Source organism: Chionomys nivalis, chromosome 18, assembly GCF_950005125.1.
Source record: "Chionomys nivalis chromosome 18, mChiNiv1.1, whole genome shotgun sequence".
In the NCBI taxonomy this organism is placed as follows: Eukaryota; Metazoa; Chordata; class Mammalia; order Rodentia; family Cricetidae; genus Chionomys; species Chionomys nivalis.
Window position 1 is genome coordinate 22,391,783 of NC_080103.1, and position 17,164 is coordinate 22,408,946.

The following is a 17,164-nucleotide window of genomic DNA, read 5'->3' on the forward strand; positions in this document are numbered from 1 at the left end:
TACAGCAGGATCTGTCTATGTGACCAAAGTGGATTGACAGCAACCCTTTAAAGAGCTGGGTCATTGTGACTTCTGTCTGCATGTTTTTGGACCTCTTGTCTTGAGGGAAGCTGTCCTGTCTAGACACTTAAGTAGTCTTGAGACCTGTCCTTCTTGGAGAGTCACTGAGTCCTTGCCAACAGACAAACCATCTGAGGGATCCATGTGACTCTGTGCAAGTTGACCCTCTGGTCCCAGTCAAGTTTTCTGATGACCAGCTTCCATGTGACACGTACCTGCAACTGAGAAACCTCCAGGCCAGGACCAACAAACATGCTTCTCAGGAGTCTCTGGCAAACAGAAGCTTTTCACAATCATTGGTTTCATGATTCCTCCTTCCCTCTCCTCCAAAAAGGACCATCCACCCTCCCTGACTTTTTTCACCCATGCCTGGATTAAATAGGGAAGGGGGAAAATATCTTTTCAATCGTGCATAAAGTTAACGTGGTAATATCCCTTGAAGAGATAATACAGTCGTTTAAATTCACAGGAAACCATATGCGACAGATAGTCTTTCTTTTGAAGGCTGTTAGCAAGCTAATCTGCTGAGACATTAATTTCAGGTTGGTAATTTCTCCCTCGGTGTCCACTATCTCAAGAATGGACTTAATTTGTCCTACACGCCGCCCCCAATCATCAATATCATACATTGATTAACAGCTTCTTTGTGTTTGCGGGATTAACCTATAGAAAACACCGCAAATGCCCCACCGCTGACCTTCATTTTTGAGAATTAGGTTACTAGAGAAACTGCAGGACTCACATTCAGAAAGTGCAGGCACTACTTTGGGAAGAAGACAAGTGAGAGCTGCTTAGGATGAGAAGAGGGGGAGCACAATGGGTTATCGGTGGAAAGAAGGACACACCTCCCAAAGACACTCGTGCCCAGCAGGCTTGCAGGCCATGGAGCTGTGTGCTCTTCAGTGGTACTCCAAGGTGTATGGACTAGTGTGGCATCAAGAATGGAGGAAAACACAATAAAGCTCTTCCCCCCAATTTTTGGGACTTCACAAGCTCCACAGGGGAAAATCGGGAGGAACGTCAAAAAACGTGACTAATGAATTTCCCGCCAATCCTGAAGAGCGGGAGTCCAGCCAGATTTCTTTAATTAGGAAAATTAAAAGACGTGTGACGCTTCTTGCCCGGGAGTCAGTTCACTGGCTCCAGCGAACTCCAGTTAGACTTAACTTTTCCTGCCAGTGGGTTTGAGCAGGAGGAGAGGTACTGGGGCATGATGAGGATGGAGAAAGGGGAACAAGAGAGGAGAGGTGCTTAAGGAGCCTCGGTTGTTAGCTCTGTGCCCAGCACAGATTCGCAGAGGAAGTGACCCCTGAGCCAGAGGCCCGCGTGTCCGCCGGGAGCCGGAGACAAACACACGCACGTGCGCCCCGCCCCCGGCGCGCGCACGCGCCCCAAGGCTCTGGCGGCGGCGACGGGCGCGCGCGCGGTGCTCGCTGCCCCCACGCTGCTCCCTCGGCTGGGATCGCGGCGTCTCCCGCTCGCCGCACTGCTCCACGCCTGGCCGGTGGGTCCGGAGGCGGCAGTCGTGCGTGGGCTCGGGCGGACGGGCGCGGCGGTCGAGGCGAGGCGGCGGCGCGGGTGGACAGCGCGGAACCCAGCAAGTTCCTCAACGCAGGCGATGTCGCCGGGCGCGGGCCCCTGCGTACGCCGGGCGCCGTGACAGGCCGGCCGGGGAGGCGCGGACGGGGGAGGCCGCGACGGAGCTCCCGGACTGGCCATGGGCTGAGACGCATCTTCGCAGAGCAGGTGCAGTGACCGGAGGTTCTGGGGAGGGAGCCCGCGCCACAGGCCCGGGAAACCTTCGGCCCTTCCTAGCCCGGTACCTTGTTGACCTTCCCTGGGCTCCTCGGGAAAGGCCCTAATGACCCCGCCTCCAAACCTCGAGTGTGCAATCCCTGTGACACCCCACCACTACCGCCGCAGGTGACACGCTGTGCAGACCCTCAGTCTAAACCCGCGACCCCAGCCCACGGGGCCTTTGCGCCAGTGCCTCTAATGCCTAGTATTTTGAGCCCACGTTCTGCTTGCACTGTGCCTGGGAACTACCTGGGATCGCTTCCTCTTTCTGTTAGACCAAGGGGGTGGGAGCCGGGGTAAGAGGGGAAAGTGGGGGTGGTGGTCCACCCCTCCTGAGTCCTTGGTGACTACAAACCCATCTTCTTTCTCTCAAGCCTGTAGTGAAAGTGACCCTTCCATACTCCACCAGAACATGCCGGGGTGATTTCCTCCCAGATCTTCCGGTGGCCTTCTTCGCTCTCCCCAGGGACACTATGCAACCCCAGCGTGACCTGCGAGGCCTCTGGCTCCTGCTGCTCTCCTTATTCCTGCTCCTCTTTGAGGTAGCCAGGGCTGGCCGATCTGTGGTTAGCTGTCCCGCCAACTGCCTGTGCGCCAGCAACATCCTCAGCTGCTCCAAGCAGCAGCTGCCCAATGTACCCCAGTCCCTGCCCAGCTACACGGCACTTCTGGACCTCAGCCACAACAACTTGAGCCGGCTGCGGGCAGAGTGGACCCCCACCCGTCTGATGAACCTGCACTCGCTGCTGCTGAGCCACAACCACCTGAACTTTATCTCCTCCGAGGCCTTCATCCCGGTACCCAACCTGCGGTACCTGGACCTCTCCTCCAACCATCTTCACACGCTGGATGAGTTCCTGTTCAGCGATCTGCACGCCCTGGAAGTGCTGTTGCTCTACAACAACCGCATCGGGGTGGTGGACAAGTATGCCTTCGAGGACATGGCCCAGCTGCAGAAACTCTACTTGAGCCAGAACCTGATCACTCGCTTCCCTCTGGAACTGATCAAGGATGGAAACAAATTACCCAAACTTATGCTCTTGGATCTGTCTTCCAACAAGCTGAAGAAGCTGCCGTTCACCGACCTGCAGAAGTTGCCAGCGTGGGTCAAGAACGGGCTGTACCTGCACAACAACCCCCTGGAGTGTGACTGCAAGCTCTACCAGCTCTTTTCGCACTGGCAGTACCGGCAGCTGAGTTCCGTGGTTGACTTCCAGGAGGATCTATACTGCATGTATTCCAAGGAGCTGCACAATGTCTTTAGTCTGGATTTCTTCAACTGCAGCGAGTACAAGGAGAGCGCCTGGGAGGCCCACCTGGGAGATACCTTGACCATCACGTGTGACACCAAACAACAAGGGATGACCAAAGTGTGGGTGACGCCAAGCAATGAACAGGTGCTAAACCAGGGGGCCAACGGCACAGTGACCGTGTCCGAGGATGGCAGCCTTCATTTTGAGAAGGTGCAGGCTGAGGATGGTGGTGTGTACACCTGCTACGCCATGGGGGAGACTTTCAACGAGACACTGTCCGTGGAGTTGAAAGTGTACAACTTCACCTTGCACGGACACCATGACACCCTCAACACGGCCTATACCACCCTGGTGGGCTGTATCCTCAGTGTGGTTCTGGTTCTCATATACTTGTACCTCACCCCTTGCCGCTGTTGGTGCCGGGGTGTGGAGAAGCCTTCCAGCCATCAAGGGGATAGTCTCAGTTCTTCCATGCTCAGTACCACACCCAACCATGATCCCATGGCTGGTGGGGACAAAGATGATGGTTTTGACCGGCGGGTGGCCTTCCTGGAACCTGCTGGACCCGGGCAGGGTCAAAATGGCAAACTCAAGCCTGGCAACACTCTGCCGGTGCCTGAGGCAACAGGCAAGGGCCAACGGAGGATGTCAGATCCTGAGTCGGTCAGCTCAGTTTTCTCTGATACGCCCATTGTGGTGTGAGCAGGATAGGTTGGTGGGGAGGTTCTGCCCCAGGAGAGGTCGTGTTACCCCTGAGGGATAGGAGGGGATGGAAGAGAGGGCTGGCTGCCCAAGGGAGTGGGTTCTTCCTGACCACCAGGGAATTGGTCATGGGCACAAGAGCAGGCAAGACCCCAGTGACCGTGTGGATGCCGTGAGTTTCACATACGGATATATTAATCCTCAGGCAGACACCACACCCCTACCCAAAGCCTTGGCTATTCTCAGTGTGGTAGAGGAGGAGGGACGCGTCTGAGTCGGATGGGAATGAAGAAAGGGGTGAGGGGAAGAGCAGATTCCCTAAACTTTTTTGAGGTCATCCCTAGCTCCTTAAGAGAAAACCATTTGAAAAACAAATTTTTTTTCTGTCTCTGCCCACCCACACCTGTGAAGTTGTGTGTGTTGGGGGAGCTTCCACAGGAGCCATGCTGGGATGCTGCGGTATCTTCTCTGGTCAGGAAGTCACATTCAGAGCTAGTGGGGGTTGGAAACCTTTGGAAAATGAGTCAGGGAAAGATGGAGGCCTGGATCTATAGCACCGCCTAAAGCTGCTGTGAGACTCCTCGCGAAAGCCGTCCTCTTTCCCTGGGAGTCCTGAGTAGGTGGATTTTTGCAGGAGTCTGGCCTCTTGCCTGTTAGTCATGGCAGCAATATGGAATGTGGTATCTACGCCTTGTCCCAGGGCAAGTGGCACAGATAGGTACAGAATGAATTAAGGGGTTCCTGTCATAGCATAAAATTTGTAGATAGGACATAAATTCCAGGTAAGCGAACTTCCTGGCTGGGGGAAAGCTTTGATTAGTATGTGACTCCCAGTGTATGTCTGTTGGGACCACAGTAGGGGATGCTGAAGGCAGAGCATTGTGGAAACCTGCTGCCAGTGTGGCCTAAGGGCCACTCTCCCTGACAGGATGAGGAAAACCAGCCTCTTCGATGTAGCAGCCAGCCAGACCTACCTGATTTTCTGTGCGTGCCCTCTCTTCAGTCAACCTTCTAATCAACTCAGGTGGGGTTCTGAGCCTTCTACGTTATGCTGCTCCACAGAGGGAGGAGTCCAGTAAAGTCTGGTCCTGCTCAGTTAGACAAGGTCTGGAGTTAGACAGGGCCCAGCATTTATGTCTCGCTGCCGATAAGGCTGCCTCCCTCCTGTTGCAGAGCCGAAGTGTGGGATTTTATTATCTGCAGGTTAGAACCTAGTCGTGTTTGTCCCAGAATGGCGCTACAGAGTGTGACTTAGAGGCCTGCCCTCCACACCAGTCTTGCAATAGAGGTGTAAGGGGCACAAAACTTTGAAAAGGAAGTTCCCCCAAACCATCCTTCTCAGTTGTGGGGGTGGGGATCAGTGCAGTTGTGGCTGTCAGAGAGAGACTTAAAAACAAACCCAGCCTTAGCTTCCATCCAGGCTTGCAAAATGCTTTGGGTACAAAGATGACTATGCCCAGCACCCTTTGACCATCCTGCAAGCCCCAGAGCTTTGGAAGGGGGGTGAGCAGGGCAGAGGTGAAAGTGTTGCCCAGCGTTGGTCTTTTTCAGTGTCTTTCCTTTCCCTTGTTTCCTGTAGTTGGAAGTTGTCCAGGTCCTCCAGTTTCCTGACCTGCTTTTGAGGTTCTAAGAGGTGTTGTTTACCTATGGTGTGGGCTGCTTAGTGCCAGGAGGGCCTGCCAGGCTGCCTATAAGGACCGGGGAAGAGAAACCGAAGTAAACATTGTCCCCCATCTGCTCCTGGGATCTCAAGGCTGCTGTCCATCCTTTATTAGTAACCTAGTTTTGTCAAGAGAGAGGTGCAGCGATTTCCCCTTAAGTAGTTGCATGCTCGTAGGTCTGCATGCTCGTAGGTCTGCATGCACACCAGCACCTTGACCTCCACCAGGACAGTGAGTCTGTGGCCCCCTCTAGAATGGCCTCCACCCATGTGCACAACTTCTCGCGCACAAGTTTCTTGCACTGTAGGAGAGACGGTGACCATGCCAGGCTTCTCCACTGCACAAGAGTGTCCTTTAATTTCTGAACACCCTGAAGTTTACCCATATCTCCATGGCTCTAAATAACTCCTCTGCAGAGGTCAGAGTTAGGGGAACCACACGTTGAAGCCTTTGGGAGAAGGGGTGGGGAGGCCTCAGCTTTCGTCAGACTCTTCAGACACCTTCCTTAAAGACTACACATATATGAGACAGGAAGCTAGAACCAGAGCAGTGAAGGACCCCAAAGGATGCTGGTCATGGCTAAGCAGCTCTGAGTTGTTCTTCCTTTGTTACCTGTCCTGATAGACAAGGGTTGGAGAGGAATGCTGTCTGGTTGTGTTCCAAAGACTAATGGGGACTTTGTCACCAGAGGTCCAAGAACCAGACCTCTGATCTCAGACTCATCAGGAAATGGGAAAATGTCTTGTTTGGCAGCTTCCTCTCTTGATACCATCTGGGATGTGAAACTATTTCTGATGGAGGTCAAATGAAATTTTCCTTTGGGGGCATTCCAGCTGAGCTCCTGAGGGCCAGGAGAGCCATTGTCTTTGTAAGTCCTACTCTGTAGCCCCAACTCTCCCTACTACACCGGCTAACTTGGGCCCTAGGTCAAAACACCTGGAGGACATGTCTGGACACCACCAGGACATTTAACTGACTGGTCTCTTGTGGTTTCAGTTCACTCCTTGTAGGGGGTATGTATGTGTATCTGTATCCCACATGTATGATCCCATTAAACCTCGGAAAGAAAGCCACCAAGTGTAGACACAAGAAAGGCTGACCTTCACCCCACGTGCACCCACAAACTTTGTCTCCCAGGAAGGAGATGCAGGTGTCTCTGGAGACGGTGTCATAAGGCTCTACAGTCTGTGATCTTTTTCTTTACTGAATGTATGGGGCCCCTGGAAGAGGCCAGGAAAGGGTAGACCCATCTGGGGAGAAAGCCAACTTTCCGGTTTTGTGTGTGTTCTTGCCTCTGTAATTCCTCTCTCCTCTGTCTAGGACTCTTCCCCCACTGTGTATACCAGGCTGGCAAACCTTGGAGCCGACAGGCTCTGTAACTAGACAGTGACCATTAAACCTGGCTTGAGTCTCTGCTCTGGCAGTTTGTGGATGGTTTATTTATCTTAGCCTGTGGGCGGGAGCAGCACACTTCAAAAGGGCGTGACATATCTAAAGAGAATCTTCTAAGTGTTGCTGTCTGCATCGTCTAGAAATTAAATGTAAAATAGGTGTCATCCAAGCGTTAAGATAGACAAGAGAATGGCAGACTTTTTTTTATAGGCCAGACAGTAAATATTTTGTGCTTTAGAGGCTCCACCATTTACTAAGCCTCAACTGCACGGCTCTAGCAGACAAATGTGCACAAACAGTAAGTAGATGAACGGCCGTGGTTCTGTCCCAGTGTAGTGATCTGTTAGAGTAACCCCAAGACAGAGTGACTTATGAGGAAAAAAGGTGTACTTAGCTTACAATTTGGAGGATCAAAGCCCAAGATCTGGGGTCGTCTTTGTTGTGCATGTCAGGAGGGCCTCATGGTGTATGACATCACAGTAATGGGAGGGCATGCAGAAGAGATCACGTGCTGAGGCAGGAGGCAAGAGAGATTCAGGGGTCTGGTTTGCTCTTCTTATAACAGCTTGCTCTTGTAAGAACCAGCCAGGGTCCTATGAACTACAGTAATGTCTTCTAAGGGGGATGCCCCCAGTGACCTAATTATCTCACTAGACCCTCTGTCGTAAAGGTTTCACCTTTCGGGGCTATACCACCCTGGGGTCCAAGCATCTAGGACATGAATCTTTCAGGTACTCATTCAAATTGCTGCCAAAATATAACATCCAGTGAAATTTTACTTGTGGGCATTAAAATGTTAACGTCTTTTGAATTTGTTTCAACAAGTTAAAAAGAAGTCAAAGTTACCAGTCTTACAGACCACACAAAAACCAGGCAGGGGTTCTGCCCCACAGTCAGAGAGCCTCAGAAGCGGTGTCCCAGTGCCCGAGCAAGCGAGAGTGCACATACCCTGGGCTAGGGCTAGTACATATGACGATTGTCTAAATGCCCAAGGAGACAAAAAAGAATTCTGCAAGGCAGAAGCTGATAAATGCCCAAGGAGGAGGTTGCTTCCCTGCAGGCTTCTCTTAAAAGGCCAGATCAAGCTTCCTAATTGGTACAATGGCAAAATGCTCAGGTTGGGTGGTGGCTTTTTTTTTTTTTTTTTAACGATGGGAAACAGCTCGCTTTCATAAAATTTTGATTATTACCAGGATATTTTCATCTTGGGCTAAAAGCATATTCATCTAATGGGTATGTTAATACTCAATGACTGCTTCACGAGCAGTAAGTATTCTGCAGAATAGAAAAAGAAAAGATGGAACTTTTACTTTTTCTTATAGACATACCCTGTTAGAAACTGAACTGGATTATACTCTGACTAGGCCTCTTGGGGCTTCTGTAAGGGACTCTTCTGGTAGATCCCAAAAGGGTGAGGTCTAGGCCCTTACCACCCTACACGTGCTGGATCTCAGCTGATCTTAGAAGCTAAGTAGGGTCAGTCCTGGTTTGTACTTGGATGGGAGACCAGAGAGGGAGAAGAGATATAATCACCCTAACCTCTTCTATGTATGAAATTGAACCACTGCAGCCCTCTTCTGTCTGGGAAGTTGTCTTTCTCACTTTGGGAGGAACACTGCCAGTCCCATCAAGTCAGTAAGTGAAATACAGATGCTGAGGTCAGAGCTCTCCCATAGTCCACCTCTGTGTATTCTGTTTTACAAAGTTGCCTTTGTTCTGGCTGAGCCCCTGGATGATAGGACCGTGCTGGTCGAGAGCAGGCTGGGAAGACTGACTGCGTTCTCCTTATCCCCTTACGTTTTCTGAGCTCTCTCGCCTTCCAAACCTGTATCTCTTCTGCTTTTTCTGCTCATCCCACTGCTAAGCTCCAAGCTCTCTGGATCGTGGTTAGGATATGCAGTTTGTCGGGTCTTGCAAGACTTTGCCTCATCCCCTCAGACAGCACTTCAGGGGGAACAGAGAAGACTGATGGGCCGGAATGAGAGTCCAGTACATGGGCTAGCCTAGTCTTTCAACTCCTCCCCTTTCTGTATTTGTACCACTTATCTTGTCTCCTAGGCAACCAATGGTGATGCTGTACTTTCCCCACCCACATGGCAAAAAAAGCTCAGGCCCTGCAGTAAGGACAGTTGGCTTTTTTGGTCAGGCCCCAGGGAGTCTGTGCTTGCTGCTTCCTCTCCCAGGGCTTTGAAAGAGAAGGCTAAAACTGTCAGTCAGGCCCTTTCATCAGGCTCAGACACTGACGGGCAGAAGATATCAAATGGCCAAGATCCTTAGAAGTGTCCTGAGGCCTTCCCTTCCGGTGTGTGCCAGCCTGATTACTGTCCCTGGAGCACAGAGGACACAGGACTATGGCCTGAGCGCCATCCTTCAGTGATCCAGGAGACACAGTCCTGCTAGGCGACGTGGGCACTGGCATAGATAAGGTGATGTGCACCGGGGCAAGAGGGGACTGGAGCCAGGCAGTGCTGTGCACTTCTTTCCCCTCAGGCCCACGGCTCCCTCACTTGGTTTGGTTTACCTTAGGTGTGGGTCTCAGCATCACTCCAAGGCCACACTGCTAGATAACTGAGAACCTATTCCAAAGACAGGGTGCCAGCAGCCACTCCTGTCACCAGCGACACAAAACCAACCCCCAGATACCATAGACTAGCCTGAAATGGTCCTTCATCTGCTTCAAGATGGACCAAAAGCCTCGTTGGGAAATTCTGACGGTTGCTGGCTGATTAATAATGGACGGCTGTTCTCTGAGCACATCTGTGACTAGCAAGCTTTCTGGGATAAGGCGGTCTCATCAGAGTTCATTTATTTGTGTGAGCCCTGACCAGTGCTGCCAATCCACTTCCAACCCTCCCTCCAGGGCAGTTCTGGGGGGCCCTGACCTCCCACCTTGAGCTTCTTTGTGCCATTTTGGCAAGAATGGCTAAGGCTAGACTAGTGTTTCATTCCTGGATCCCAGGGTAGAAAAACAATTAAGATAAAAAAGACAAATGTTCAAGCCTGCGTGCTACTGTTGGTTCTACTTGCCTTCCTCTACTCTGGGCCAAATGCTGCTTGCCCTCAGACAAATGGAATGGGAAGTGTCCTTCCTCTTAACTGAAAGTTTACATAGAACTGCTTCGTGTGTGCATTGTGTGTGTATGTGTGTGTGCATATGCGCACGTGTGTATGAGTGCTTGTGTGATAATTCCAGCAAAGCATTTTCAGGAGAGGAGACTATGGTCTTACTCCAAGAGCCTAAGACAGGAAAGGGAACCTTAAGCTGTGGACCCCTGAAAGCCAGAAGACATGTGCCTCACAGTACCACATCCCCAGTCCTTAGAGCATAGGCCTGATGCTGTAGGACACTGCTTGTTCATTTCCCCGCTGCCCAGACTCCCGGAATAACCACACAGAAACTGCGTCAACTAACAGCATACAGAGGGGAACCCACATCAGCCTGAGGCTACAGAGGGGAAACCGGCAGGGTACTGTGCAGTGGTCACTATTTTTTGTTGTTGTTTGTTTGTTTTTTGAGACAGGGTTTCTTTGTTTAGCCCTGGCTGTCCTGGAACTCACTTCGTAGTCCAGGCTGGTCTTGAACTCATAGAGATCTGCCTGCCTCTGCCTCCTGAGTGCTGGGATTAAAGGTGTGCACCACTATGTCTGACTGTAGTGATCACTACTATTGGTCCTCCCTTTCTCTGTGCCCTACTCTTTCTTTAGAAGGGCAGAGTTAGGAAGGAGTGATTTAGATAAGTTACAGCCAAAGCCCTGGGCTGAGACCTTACCCTTCCGATTAGACCTGGAGGAAGCTGTAGGGACACAGATCTGCCATCAGCCCTGTGGCTTGACCACACTGGGTAAGCACTATGTAAGACAAACCTCAATAACCATGATCGTGGTGGCCCCCCTCGCAGGGAGAGATAGTAGATGACCTTGTATCCAAAAGTAAGAAACGTGACTGTTACATGGCCCCCAGAGCCCCCGAGGTTTGGGTCCCCCTGAGCATCATCTCCCACAATTTATTGCCTCGTTAGGAGGCATAAAGCCAGGCTCAGGGAGAGAAAAGGACAGAACAACCCATCTGCTTTCCATTTGTTTAATGTTTTGAACCTTGTTCCCTTGTCTAGCCCTCACAACATCCCTGTGAGGTAGGATGAGAAGCAAACAGTCTGCCTGTGCCACCCAGTGTCAGGAGCTGAGACACTCACACAGCAACCTTGCCAGTATCCGGGCTGGCACACCTTTCCATTCACGACACACAGGTTCTCTGTGCCAGTCACAGACAAGGGTCTTGGGGGTGGGTACTAACCCAGAGACTTCCTTGTGCTCTGAACTTGCTTAAGGGTATTCAGGTGGAGTGTCCCACAGAGGTCAAGGTAAGTACACCAAAGTTCTAGAGGTCTGGGGTCATCAGCTTCCACAGCCATGGTAGTCTCAGATGAGCATTCTGCCTTCTCTGTGTGCCCTGGCTCACTGCTTACTCTCAGAGAAAATCCTCAGGCATGGTCAGGCAGCAAGAATCCCAATTCCCTCTCCCACAGCGCCTTCCCATGCTGTTACACTCCAAAACCCAGGAAGAGGGGGAAAGGTGAAGGCTGGCTGACTCAGCCTGCAAGTGCTTAGAGATCTGGAGCTGAAAGGCCCCAGCACCATTCAACTAATGATTATTATTAACTCTGAACAGGCCTTGGCACAGCAGCCAGCTGGCTCAGGGGGAATGCCTGGATCTCCCACAGTGAGGTTTGAAAAACAAGACCCATGGCAGCCACGCATGGGGGTGGAAAGGTGGGGACAATGAGACAGGGCAGGCCAATGTCACGGAGGAAAGGTGGCCTGCCTTGGGAGGGGGAGAGCAAGCACAGGCTGGCGAGTGATAGCAGCCTGGCTTGCATGGGGATGCCAGCCAGAGAAGGAAGCAGGAGTTCTCGGAGGCTGAACTCCTGTCATTCATTCACTGCCGCCCCCAGCCCCAATGGGACTCCAAAGGAGGATACAGGAACAAAGGGGCTTCTGAGAAGGCTCCAAACCTGAACAGTATGCCTGTTACCATTTGGATTTAATACAAAACTATCTTTCTAATGCCCTCAAGGTTGAATCTGAGTATAATCAAGCTTGGAACACAATCAAATATGGAATCAGGACTTAGCATGATATGGAAATTTGTACAAATGATGGGTGACTTTTAAATCTTGAGCATCCTGAGTATCATCCCCCCACCCCACTTTCAAAACCAAAACAGGCCGACTGCTAGCAGCTTCCCCTAGTCAAGGAACACTGGAAAAGGACAGTCATGTGTCCTCCACCCCCCCCCCCCATGGTCTCTGCCAAGAAGCCCAGGTAGTATCCAGACACTGGAAGATACAAAGAGGAAGGGGCAGTCAGTGGGAAGAGGGAGCACACAGCCAGCAGGCATATGCAGCCGGAGCCACAGATCCCAGCTGGAGGAAGAGTACCCTGGCCCCTGGCACTGAGGTCTAATGGTTATCCAGCTGCTGCCCCAGGATGTGAGGGCAGGTGGTGATGGAGAAGTGGGAAGATAGGAGGGGAGGGAATTCCCGCCCCCCACCCAAATCTGGCCTACCAGCAAGAAGGGCTCATCCTGGTGACCTGCTCCCTATACTGCGGTCAGATCCCTAAGCAGGAGGCCACTGCTACCTGTGCCCTCCTCTCTGCTCTGCACCGATGCCCTCCAGGCCCACTGGTCAGAGGAAGCGACAGCTGGGTCCCTTCTTCCTGCAGAATATAAATGACTCCCCTTCCTCCTGGGGCTGGGAATAGACATCAGATGGCACAGCCCACGCAAACTGCCGGCTGTCAGCACGCCTGCCCGCCCGCCCACCAGCCCCCGCACCACCTGGGAGGAGGCAACACCTCAGGCAGGCTCAGGCTTTCCGGCATCGCCTCTCTCTGAGAACGAGCTGCTGAATCTTACCTGGCCCACCCTGGGGAGCCCCCAGCACGAGCCTTGATATGGGAAGGAGACAGAGCCCTACCCTCTTTCATGTGGCCCAGTAACCATTCCTTCCAAGCTCACAGCACACTGGATAGCTTGAGAGGGAGAGCGGGCGTTGAAAAAGACAAGAATGGTTTCCTTCTGCGCTGCAGGAGCCTCTGTTCAGTAAGCTGTATTTAGACAGCTTATGAGAGATGCTATCTCCCTGAGGAAAAGCACAGTGAGGGCCACTAAGAGGCCACTTCAGCCCTATGGTCTCCATCCCCATACTATTGAATCCCACCCGCCTAATTTCTGAGCTACCTGGAGAAGAGGCCTTAAATCTTCAGAGGATCCGAGACATAGAACAGATACGTCTCCTTTGTCTGTGCTCAAGCCCCTATACTGCAGGCCTCCCATAGTTTCTGATGGGCTCTGCCTCCCAGGGAGAAAGCTGGGCGAGGACATTTCCTGGCTCAGCAATCTACTCCTTATTAGGATCTATAAAGGGTTTGTCTTCTGGACTGACCCACACCACAGCTAAGCGGTTTGACATCCAGCCCTCACTGCTAAGGATGCTCTGAGGAACTCAGCTGGACCAAGGAGGTATCTTGGCAGGGAAGAGAGCCCAGTTGGTACCAAAATCATCCCACTCTTAAGCCAAGGGGCTGGCAATGACAAGAAGGGAAGGACAACCAGGGAGACACTGTGTTCCTTGAATCAAGAGGGTCCCACTCCCTGATTTTTATTTTGTTCCGAAAGCCTAAGAATAGTTCCCTGCGCAATGTGCTAAGTAAATACTCTAAGTCTTATGGGCAAAGTGTCAGATGCCCTGAGAATGGATGTTCAGAGAATGCCCAGACTCTACAATCTAGACCCAGAGGTAGCCTGAAGGAAGTTCTTAGCTGAGCTAAGGAGGCCAAGAGTCCAGGGCTTGGTTCCTCCAAAGAATTTTAAAGTGACTTTAGTGCCTTTACTATCTTATTATCTAGGGGCCCCTCACCTCAGTCCCTTCTTTCCATAATTCGTGGCCCTTGTTCCTTGGTTCAGGAGTGGAGCCAGCACAGACTTCTGAAGGGTACAGGCATAGAGATGTCCTTCCAGGGGAGGGAAGGAAGAATGGAGGAAAGAATTACATCCTGAGCTGTTCACATGGTCCAGAGCTAAGGGGGTATTCAGTGACATCAATCTGCCGGACACTGAATGTTAAAGGATGCGGAAACTGAGGTCCTGAGATACGGAGCTTGTCTAAGGGTGACTGTATAGCACAGCCAAAGAGACCACGGGCTCTCCACAGTACCGCCTTTTCAAAGGGACCCCGATATCTGCCTGTGGCTGTCATTCATAACCAACAGGAACTCAACTCTTCATCAGGCACACAGCAAATAGTCACCACCGTCACCATCAGCACCACCACCTAATACTTTTGTGTCCCATCAAGGTGAGGCTTCAGGTTCTCCAGAACCTTCCACTTGCACCTAGTAGTACATTTCCCCCTTTGGAGCCCACCAGATCATCCCTCAGCAGTAGCAGCTAGGGTTTCTGCACCCTATGGCTCAACCACACAGTGCAAAACATCGTCTGCCTCTGAGGTGTGCCAAGGAACTGCTGAAGTCCAAGAATCCCGCCTAGGCTCAGAGTTTGGAGGCATTCACATTTCCACTTTCTTCCTTGGCAAGTAGGAGCTGGAGATCTGGTGCATGATCACCAGGGCCGGGTATACCGGTAGTGCCAGGCACAGGTACCAGGCTGCACCTTTAATCTGGGCCTGGAACCACACTGAGTACATGCCCAAGAGCACTGTTACTGTAGCCATCAGGTAGACGACCAGGCCGCATGTCAGATGGTAGAGCTTGAGACGAGCCACCCTTGAGACCCGGGCTGCCCGCGGACAGAGGAGGCCGAGCCCACACAGTGCCTGTCCCGCAGTGGCCACGAGTGTCAGAACTCCTATCCAGCTGTGCCAGGACACCATATGGGACAGCTCGCTGCGGATCTTGCTGGAGATGATAAAGCCCAAACCCAGGATAGCGCAGAGGATGGCCATGGTCTGCCCTGCCCAGTGGAGTCGAATCCGGGTCTTTCGAGAGCAGAAGAAGAACGGGGAGTGCTCAGGTGAAAGGAGAAGGATAGCTTCAGCCATGCAGAGACAGAACTGTAAACACAGGAGAAGGTCAGTGAACCTCTGGTCTGCATCGGCCCGAGAAAAAGGAGGTCTTATCCCACATCCAGAAAAACATGGGAGCTTAAAGGGACTTCCTGCCTCACACACGCCATTTCTGGACCACAGAACGGCAAGACCTTGATAACATCCCTCTCACTTCTTCCTTTCAGACCCTCGAGGAGAAATAGCCCCTCCCCAACCTCAAGCCGCTGATAGTTTACTACATTTTTCCCAGTCCTATAGGTTTCAGGGAAAGATGAAGCCTGCTTTGACCCTATCTCTCTGATCTTTAGAAAGGCTGAAAAACTGAATGCTTCCCCAAGGGTTAAGGTAAGTATATTCAAACTCACCGCCAAGGCCATGAACACAGGGTGCCAGGAGAAAAGACCTAAGTAAGAATCAAAGAGAACAGGCTGACAGCTGGACATCACTGATATTGCAAAAATCTGGCCACAAGGGAAAGGTCAGCATGCCGTCTCAAGCCTAAGCAAGAATCGGGAACTCACCGCAAAGGGGTAGCAGCCAAGGGGTTCTGCATCTGCTGCCAGCCCAGTCCTAGAGTAGACCTTAGTCTGCCAGAGACCCTCCTCGCGCCTTTCCATAAGGGACCTCATTCTAAGGAAGTGTCAGTTCTGTCTTTTCAAGTCCCACCCTCCCAGGATTTCCGGGGACCCACCCACTACGCCTTTACAACCACTCCTCGACCCGCCCCTCCTCAGCTGAGGGTCTAGGTTTCTCGTATCGGAGCGCGCCCAAAGCAGCCCCTCCAGCACCTAGGCTCCGCCCCCTTTCATAGCCCCGCCCCTCCCCGCACACTCACTGGTTCCTGGCCGGGACAGCACAGTCAGAAAGATGGTGAAGCCCAAAGCTATCAGGTGCGCCAAGATCCCACTGCCTCTCCGCAGCCAGCGGGTCAGTCTCGGCTCCCTCGCTGGAGCGGGAACCAGACCTACCTCCTCGAGCTGCATGGCAATGCCAAGCCGGCCGGTACAGTCCAGCAATCAGAGGCTTCTTCCGGGTTTTCGATCGCGGAGGCGGCGGCGGCTACAGGAGAGGCTCCTCCCTGGGGAGGCTTCGGGGCCGTGTGGCGGAGGCGCCTACAGCGCCCTCTGCAGACTGGGGGGGAAGCGCTTCGGGCCCCAAAGGGCGGCTCCCGGAAACCTCCATTGACCTAACCGAGCTCCCAACCCACCTTCATTTCTACTTTTGTATCTACAAGGGTATCTCAAGCAGCCGGTGAAAATTACATCCGTAGCAACTGATAGCAGCTAAACTCCAAATCACACACTTGGTTTGCTGACCCAAGAGCGTGACCCAGTGTTTTGAGCAGCTTTCCAGAAGTACTGGATTCCCCTGGCTGCTCACTCTGTAGACATTTCTAGCTTGTTCAGGTACGAGATTCCTCCCTGCCCAAACATAAACGAAAAGAAAAAGCCAAAACATAGTGACCCAAACCTGGTGAATTAAAAAATGAGAACCGAAAGACGTAGTCTCATCCCTATTTACAGGAGTAGTTGTCCCCATGAGATATTCCAAAGACCTGGGGCTCTTTCAGTTTTTGTCACCTCCACACCAGCTATGCAGCCTTGAGGAGCGGGTGATCCAGAGGAACTAGGGCCCCCCACAACCTCAAGTTCTATAACACTATTACCTCCAAAAAGGTATGGCCCAGCTTATCCGAGAGAAGCTTTATACCGTTCTTCAGGAGGCAGGGGCTGGGGAGATGGCTCAGTGGTTAAGAACTAGTACAGGACCCGAACACCCAGGTCCCGGGGTTCACAGCTTACTGGAACTAGCTTGGGGGATCCCACACTTCTGGCCTCTACAGACATCACATGCACATACCCACACACACATAATTAGAGAAATTTTTTTTTAAAAAAAAATTGGGCCAGGACTTCTAGAGCAGTTATCACCAAGTTCAACCTCAACATGGTTGACAAACTAAGGCTGCATTTAGAAGTGGGAAGGGCAAGAGCTGAAGAGACCGAGGAAATAATCTCGAAGAGACGAGGGAAATAATCTGTAGAGGGATGGAAACCGAGTTGCTAGAGAATCAGAAAAGGGCTGTAAACTAACTCCCACAAATCCTCAGGACAAAAACTCCAGGGCAGCGTCAAAAGTGTGACTTCCCTCCCTTCCTCGTTTCCTTTCCCAGAGGAGCCAGAGTTGTCTCTCTGGGATGCCTTGCTCATTCAGGGCCATATGCCTTCTCATC

At 52.0% G+C, this 17,164-nt stretch overlaps 2 protein-coding genes across 4 annotated transcripts; one reads left to right on the forward strand and one right to left on the reverse strand.

Annotated features, from left to right (window-relative positions):
- The first annotated feature begins 1,505 nt into the window (after positions 1-1,505).
- On the forward strand, positions 1,506-10,342 carry Amigo1 (adhesion molecule with Ig like domain 1). The gene is made up of 2 exons (XM_057793570.1): positions 1,506-1,806; positions 2,232-10,342. Exon 2 carries the CDS (start codon positions 2,331-2,333, stop codon positions 3,810-3,812), a length of 1,482 nt encoding a protein of 493 aa, XP_057649553.1. The 5' UTR covers positions 1,506-1,806; positions 2,232-2,330; the 3' UTR covers positions 3,813-10,342.
- Positions 10,343-10,966: 624 nt separating this feature from the next.
- On the reverse strand, positions 10,967-17,156 carry LOC130889508 (probable transmembrane reductase CYB561D1). Of its 3 annotated transcripts, none has more exons than XM_057793290.1 (3): positions 15,767-17,156; positions 15,297-15,334; positions 10,967-14,937 (listed from the first exon to the last, which is right to left on the reverse strand). In XM_057793290.1, the coding sequence occupies exons 1-3, from the start codon at positions 15,912-15,914 to the stop codon at positions 14,434-14,436; spliced, it is 690 nt and encodes a 229-aa protein (XP_057649273.1). In that variant the 5' UTR covers positions 15,915-17,156; the 3' UTR covers positions 10,967-14,433. The 3 variants fall into 3 exon arrangements, with proteins under 3 accessions (XP_057649273.1, XP_057649274.1, XP_057649275.1); XM_057793291.1 differs by having other exon boundaries at positions 15,900-16,612; XM_057793292.1 differs by lacking the exon at positions 15,767-17,156 and adding an exon at positions 15,453-15,556.
- Positions 17,157-17,164: the final 8 nt, after the last annotated feature.